Source organism: Lonchura striata, chromosome 9 (assembly GCF_046129695.1).
Source record: "Lonchura striata isolate bLonStr1 chromosome 9, bLonStr1.mat, whole genome shotgun sequence".
Lineage (NCBI taxonomy): Eukaryota > Metazoa > Chordata > Aves > Passeriformes > Estrildidae > Lonchura > Lonchura striata.
This window is the reverse complement of record NC_134611.1, coordinates 7,573,993-7,581,336: the sequence shown is the minus strand read 5'-3', so window position 1 is coordinate 7,581,336 and position 7,344 is coordinate 7,573,993. Positions and strand designations below refer to the sequence as shown.

Sequence of the window (7,344 nt, the reverse complement as noted above, 5' to 3'; positions counted from 1 at the left end):
AAATACATGTTCACAATGCTGTTATTTGCAAAATATTCCCTTGTGAATACAGCTGGGGCAACAAAAAGAGTTTCTCTCTGAATCTCAGAGAGGACTGACTATTCCTTGTAGCAGTAAGGCCCATAGTGCATTAGGCAATTTTAGTCTTGGCAGTTAAGTAAGTGTTAAAACTTTACATTTCACCACATATAAGTGCACACAGGTCTCACAGGTCTTTCATTACTCTTGTGTGTATTGATCACACAGTGATCTACTAAGAAATAAACTTGAGAGTGCTGAATTTTAATCTAGGCTGAGGTGGACCAGATAGCAACAGGCTCCCGGCCCACCGCACTGTTTACAAAACAGATGGAGGAGGAAAGAATATAAACTTACTTTGCCCTCTTTTAGGCCTAATCCTCAAATGTGATGAGGGACCAATGAAAAATTCATCTTGAAGTGCTCCTCATCTCCTTGTGAAGCTCCCTGGCACTACACCCACCTTGTGAGTGGACACCAGTGAAATATTGGCATGGCAGGAACAGCCCAACCCGTGGTGCCCCCTGAGCCAGCAGTGCCATGGCTCAGGAGCTCTCACCCACGCCACAGAATGTCACCCTGGGAGAGAGCACACAACTGCACTTCTGAATGCCTGTGTGTGCACATGGGGCTAGGGTGGAGCAGACTGTCACTCAGCTGGGTTTAATTAACATACTATTTTATGTAATGTATTTATTTTTTACGTAATTAAGTGATTAAGCAAAATGCTTGCTAGTAACGTCTCTTCCATAACCCAGCGCTGCTGAGAGTTAAACATGCACCTTTGCAGGTAATTAATCTCCTTGCCCTGCTTATTTTGCTAGTTGGCACTTGCTAAATCCCTGTAAAACCACACCCAGCAGTGCTGTGTATTATCCCTCTGCTGTCTATTCCTACATATGGTCAAAATCAACTTACCTTCCGGGTTGCTGACATCAGCAAAATGTACTCTTGGCAAACTTGGGAATCCTCCTAGTAACCCTTTGTTTGGTTGGTGTTGTTACAGTTCTATTCCTCTGACAGCAGCAAACACCCTCCAAACGGTGCCTACCTTGACACGTGCTTGGGATGTGGAAGGACACTACCAAATGAGCATTTTTAAAACATTAAAACAACCCCTTGTGTGGTAAAATGTGTGATAGAATGGGGGGAAAAGTTAAAGGAAGATACTTCTCTGCTTCCTGTAAGGAATTGACCCACAGTAGTTGCAAGTTTCACAGTATAATTTTGGTAACAGTAAAAATGTAAAAATATAAATATATATATAACTATCTAGTCATTTTCTGAAGTGACCTTAACCAATGTTGTCACTTCAATTAAAATTAAGCATATTCCAATTTAAGGAAAAAAAAGTTTTTTTTTAAAAAAACTGTCTGCTTGAGAATAATGATTTTCTAATATTTTCTGGCAGTCTTTTGATAGCATCTATTTTTTCTTAGTTGTTTGGCTCCAAACAGCAAACAGGAAAACATCTGGTCTCCTTCAAATAGATTTATTAAACAAAATTAATTTGGTGCAGTGTTTAAAATCCTGGTAATAAAGCTGTTTCCCACCACCCGAATAAAGCAGCATGTTTCTGAGAGATACCTGTATATTGTCATTGCACTAAAAATCAGAATTGTTTTGTAAAAAATACCTGGGAAGTGCCTGAGAAGTTGCTGTTTTCAGCAAATCGCTAGAAACAAGCAACAGGAGTTGCTTTTTCAACAAGTTGCTATCTTCATTTCCCACTAGGTTGTTTTCCCAGCTTTTCTATTGCCAAGGTTAGAACCCAGAGTAATATCCAAAAGGGAAAGGATTTAGAGAAAGGGGAAGCGTTATAAACTTATTTTACTGTTGACAGCAGCATTGTCATAAATATTAACAGACAAGAATCACCTCCTACCTGAGAAAATACAGGGATAAAGGTGAATATTTTTATTTTTGAAGCCTACAGCATAGTTCTCTTAATACAGCCACCTGCCTTATCTTCTTGAGGGCATTAATTTAATAAAAAACATGTCAGATCAAGTAGCCAGTTGCTCCAGTTATGGAACAATTTTGTTCCCTGCCTTTCCATCCCTCCACAACCCTGCCTGAAGTCAGATGTCTAAACTGGGCCCCAAGAACGAGGCAGGCAGGCAGGCTGCAGCTGGGGAATCCAACTTCAGGACAGCCCCAGAGGTTGTAGGAGTTTAATGAGGACGGTCTGGCTTCTCCCTCCCCTCCTCACACCTTCTCCAGGACATGTCTGGAGTTACAGAGTAAATTCAGCATAATCCCTACCCTTCAGACTGCAGCCCAAAGGGCATTTTCCCAACTAAGGTACTAGCCAAAAATAAAAAAAAAAAGTGTGAGGGGAAAATACATTTTAATTATTTTATTTTTCTTAAATATAATAGAACCTTCTAGAATTTTTTTCCAGAAACAGAAACATTAAAAAATTATACTTTATTACAAATGGTAAACTCAGAGTGCTAAAAAAAAGCCTCTTATTTACAAACAATACTGGGCAGTGCCCAAATAAACAACATAAAAATAACTTACAAAGTCATGAAGTAGTTTATTGACATTAATCAACTTTCATAAAATAAAATAAAAAAAGATATGTACATACACAATTTACTTGAAGGCAGGCAGAACAGTTCTTTTTTTTTTTTTTGTTTATCAGCCTCCCACAAACCTCCCTCCCACTTTTTTTTTTTTTTCTTAAGGAATACTACATAAAGCAATCTACAGTTTCTATTGCAGTTTAACCTTTAATACTGAATGATCATCGAATGTTAGGTCCATGCAGGTCTTGGTCAATGTTAAACGAAGATCTGACATCTCATCCGAGCAGGAGCAGCACTTCCCGGAGCAGCGCTGCCCGCTGCGCTCCCGGCTCCAGCCCAAGGCTTTGCCAGTCTTTCCACACATGCGCTTTGCGGAGCACAGGCAGGACAGCCCCTCAGCTCTTTGCCATTAGCTTTATGCCTCTGCCACTTTGGATTTTTCCTCTTTTAGTTGTACCACAACACACAGTTCTCGCCGAAGAGTCTCTTCAAAACGTCTGCAACTGCTGTGTGAGCATGAGCTGGCACCCGCTGTTGACGTGGTTCATGACCTTCTGCTTAAGCTGTGCAACCTGTTCTCTGAGCATGTTGGCAGTGGATGCCAGCTCTGAGTTCTGGGCTTTCAAAGTTTTCACTTTTTCTTCCAACCGGGCAATCCTTTCCAACTTCCTTTTCCGGCATTTGGACGCCGCGATTCTGTTCCTCATGCGCTTTCTCTCGGCTTTGATTCTCTCCTGTGACTCCATGTCAATGGGGGACAGGGGAGGAGTTTCCCCCGGCATTTCAGGTACAGTCTGCGGCTCCTCTTTCAGAGCCTGGAGCCGGGGATGCTGCACGGGCATCTGCGGGTTTATGTGATGCTGGGGCGCGTATCCCATGCTGTTGGCGTTGTAGCTGGGCGCGGAGCTGAGCGCGTTGGGGTTGAAGTTGCTGAGGTTGGCGTACACCGGGGGCTCGCTGTGCAAACTGGTGTTGAAGCTGGTGCTGCCGGCCATGGAGGACACAGGTGCCATCCCGCTGCTGACGGGCTGGGCGGCCGAGGTGACGCTGGGCAGCGTGTTCTGGTTGTGCAGCTCCGCCAAAGCTCTCACGAAACCCTCGGCGAACCCCTCCTGCTCGTCGGTGACATTCTTGGGGCACAGGAACTGCGTCGGGGTCGGCGTGGTGGTGATCAGCCCGTTGCTGGACTGGATGATGAGCCGCTCCAGCTCGGGCGAGGCCAGTTTGAGGAGCCCCACGTCGGGCGAGGTGAGGATGTCGGCGTTCTTGTTCCTCAGGTGCGGCTTCAGGTTGCTGGAGGGGTCGGACAGGTTCAGCGTCATGTTCTGCTTCAGCACCTTGGCGTTATTGTATCCGTACCCGCCGCTCTCCGGCGGCGCGAAGCCGGCGCTCAGCGCATCCTCGTAGAAAGTAGGCTCCATCTTTGCACTCATAGAACACAGTCCGGGGAAGGGAAGCTGCCCGGCCGCCGCTCAGCTCCCCGCGGGCACCCCGACCCTCCCGGGGAAGGGGAACGCGGAGCCGAGGAAGGAGAAACGCGGAGCCTTACTGGATCGCCGCTGCCGCTGCCGCGCTGAGAGCCCGCCCGGCCTGGCGGGGCGCCTCGCCTCCCTCCTCCTCCTCTCGCCGGTGGTGCCGGGACGCCGCTCCGCCGCCACAAGTACTTTCCCTGCCCGGCTCCGCGCTATTCCCGCTCCACCGTCCCGGCGGCCGCGCTCGCTCGTTCACTCGCTCGTTCACTCGCTCGCTCCCGCCACCCCGCGCTCTGCGCCCGCTCCCGCCGTGCAGCCCTTCACTTATCAGCGGCCGCGGGCCCGCTAAAAATAGCGCATGATGTCACCCCGCGCGCTCCCCATTGGCTGCTGCCGCCCCGTCCCCGAGGGGGGGGCGGGGCCAGGGCCCGGCGCGCGGTCGCCATGGCCACCCCCCGCCCCCCCCCCACTTCAGAAGCTTCTTGAGCGCGCGGGGCCTTGTGGGATGACGTAATGGCGGGGGGGGCGCGCGCGCGGGGCAGTGTGGGCTGACGTCTTTTTGTTTTTGAACGATCCGGTTACCGCGGGCCGGCCGCCGCCGGTGCGCCGAGCCCCGTCCGTCCGTCCGTCCGTCCGTTTGTCTGTCTGTTTGTTTATCTGCCTGTTTGTTTGTTTGTTTGCGCTGCCTGCGCCGCGTTCCGGCGCTTCCCTCCCCCCGCCGCCGGTCCGGCCCTTCAGGTGGCGGCGCTCCCGGGGAGCCCCACGTGGTTTCCCCGTCCCGCCGCCCCCGCCGCTTCCAGGCAGCGCCGCGGGCGGCACCGGCGGCTCCCCCGCGCCGCCCGCCCGGCCCGGCCCGCCCGGCCCCCGGGGCCCTGCCCGCCCGGGCCCCGGGGCTCTGCCCGCCCGGGCCCCGGGGCTCCCCCGCGCCGCCCGCCCGGCCCCCGGGGCTCTGCCCCCGCGCCGCCCGGGGAGTCCCCGCTGGCCCGCCCGGCCCCGCGGGGTTTCGCTGGGGGTTCGCCTTCGCCCCCGCACCTCCGCCCGCACCCGCCCCCGGGCACGGCTCTGCCTCCACAGAGAGCCGATTCCCGGCCTCGGGAATAGCCGGGAGAACACGGAGGGGAAGTAAAACCCGACAGGAAAAAGCCGGGTTACGGATGGGTTTCTCTGAACTCGTCCTCCAAGGGGAAGGGACAGCGACGGCCTAATTTTAGACAGTGTCCCAGTATTGCTGTGGAATTGCAGGTTGGGCGGGAGGGAGAATAAGGGCTGGAGCCGGAGGATCGCGGCGGAGGAGAAAAGTCCCCGCTGGCAGCAACAGATGGGAGCTGTGCCTCGCTGCGCTGCTCCGTGCGGGCAGAGCGCTGATCACAGGGATGCGCTTGCCTTCCCTTGCCCCGCACACCCCCTTCTCTCGGCGTGCTGGGGATTTGGGATTGCTGCCACCGCTGGAGTAAAGTGCAGCAGGTATTTGAGGACAGGCAGTGACAGGACGGGGTGGCACAGGGACTGCAGGGCTGTCCTGGTGGGTTTGATTGCCAGCAGTGCAACAAGTGCTCCTCGTGCTTCCAACTCGAAGCTGTTGGCTTGCTGCTGTTCAGCTTTTTGTCAGTGCAGAACTTGATCTGTCAGCTTGAACCCCTTCACACGACATGTGAAGCTAACAAACTTAGGTTCATTTTGAAAACACCCTTTCAAATTCCCCAGTTCTATTTTTTTCCTGGATGTAATGACATAATTACCAGTTACCGTATAGAAAGGAGCAGCGAAGCAAACAGAAACATCAGCATCTATGAAAGAAAAGTGAAGGTCCAGCTCCCCTCTTGGAAGTTGTTGGGGATTTTTCCTTCTGCGTTGTTCCCACCTGACTTTGGCCACATGGCAAGCACTGGTGTTAACGGGAATGATGGAAATAATGCATGCAGTGTGTTAACAGTCTGTAGCACAAAATAAAAAAAAAACGTTTTGGACTGGATGAGGGGGCTCACTGTGTGCTGCTGGTGTCTGTACAGCCTTCACAGAGTTAGCATCTCTCTGGGCTGCAGGTAACTCAAACTTCAGCTGGGTAAACTGTTCAGCCAAACAGCACTAAGTTACTGCGCATGCATAAGAAAATCTCAGGATTTCATTAATGCAGTGAGCACTCAAATTAATTCCTTTTAATGTTTACATACAAGATAAATAGAGACCTGTGGCTGACTCTTCTGGCCTCAGAGCCAAGGGACATCAAATGAAACTGGCAGGTTCGGAACAAACCAAAGAACTGCGGTTCAGCGCTGGAACTCCCTGGCAAGGGTGGACGGAGGGATTTTAACGTGATGGATGAATTCACGGAAGAGAAATCACTTTAGGTCTGTGAATCACGGAGCATCTACACTGGCTCTGGAAATCCTAGGGCTGCAAATGACTTGTGCCCGGGGGGCATCCCTGGCTTGGGGTGGCTCCCTAGGGACCCACTCCTGGCCCCTGTCAGAGATGGGGATCTCGTGTGGCCGTCCTTGAAGTGTTACAGCCCCCGGGGATAGCCCATAAATGATTTCAGTGTCACCCCGCAGTTTTCATGTTTATAAAGGGCAAGGAAGAAAATCTGAAGAAATGTAAGACTTGAATTCGAGGTCGTTTGTTGTATGGAGTTTTTTATTTTGAAATAAATGATTTTAAATATTTCCAAATGAAGCTAAAAATGGGGGTATCTGGTGCATAGGAAGCCACACAATTAATTTGCTGTATAGACAAATACTATTAAAATTTATTCTGATTACCTTTATGTATTAGTTGGTTGTGTTGTTTTGTTTTATCTTTTGGAGTTTTCTGCTGCATGTTTCTTCTGTCCTAGAAAGCAAAATTCAAACTATGAGGAACATGGTCAGCATAGCTTAAACCACTCTATTTATTACAGATTTGTATAACCTGTAAAACTGCCTTTGGAGCTCACTGATCTGCAAGGTTTTGATTAACTTCAGTAAGGGCTGGATCAGGCGGGAGGGATTAATTTAATTTAATTTTTTTTTTCCCCTCCACCCATTTCAGCTCTGTACTTCCTTCCTCTTGCAGAGGCGGGGTTGGGGAGCAGACATTCCAGTTTGGGAGCTGGGGCCCTGTGGCTCTGGGGACACCCATTCCCGTCACTGCTGCTCACTGCAGGTTGTTCCCTGCCACAGAGAGCCAAGGTGCTTGTGAAGGTTCTGCGGAGCAGCAGAGCACTGAAATCAAAGACAGGAGCTCCTGGCTGCTCCCAGGGGATTTCCTGCCTAGCTGGGGACCTTTGGGAGGGTTTGGCTGAGATTTCAGTCCCAAAATCGGCGCTGACACACTCAGAGTGG

The 7,344-nt window shown here is 50.7% G+C and overlaps 1 protein-coding gene across 1 annotated transcript; it reads right to left on the bottom strand.

Moving 5' to 3' along the window:
- Positions 1-2,362: 2,362 nt before the first annotated feature.
- JUN (Jun proto-oncogene, AP-1 transcription factor subunit) lies at positions 2,363-4,327 on the bottom strand. The gene has a single exon (XM_021542268.2). The coding sequence runs from the start codon at positions 3,983-3,985 to the stop codon at positions 3,041-3,043; it is 945 nt and encodes a 314-aa protein (XP_021397943.1). The 5' UTR covers positions 3,986-4,327; the 3' UTR covers positions 2,363-3,040.
- Between the last annotated feature and the right edge of the window lie 3,017 nt (positions 4,328-7,344).

What these genes read in the sequence shown, in the direction of transcription:
- JUN (XM_021542268.2), bottom strand. Translation starts at nt 3,985, where the DNA reads ATGAGTGCAAAGATGGAGCCTACTTTCTACGAGGATGCGCTGAGCGCC.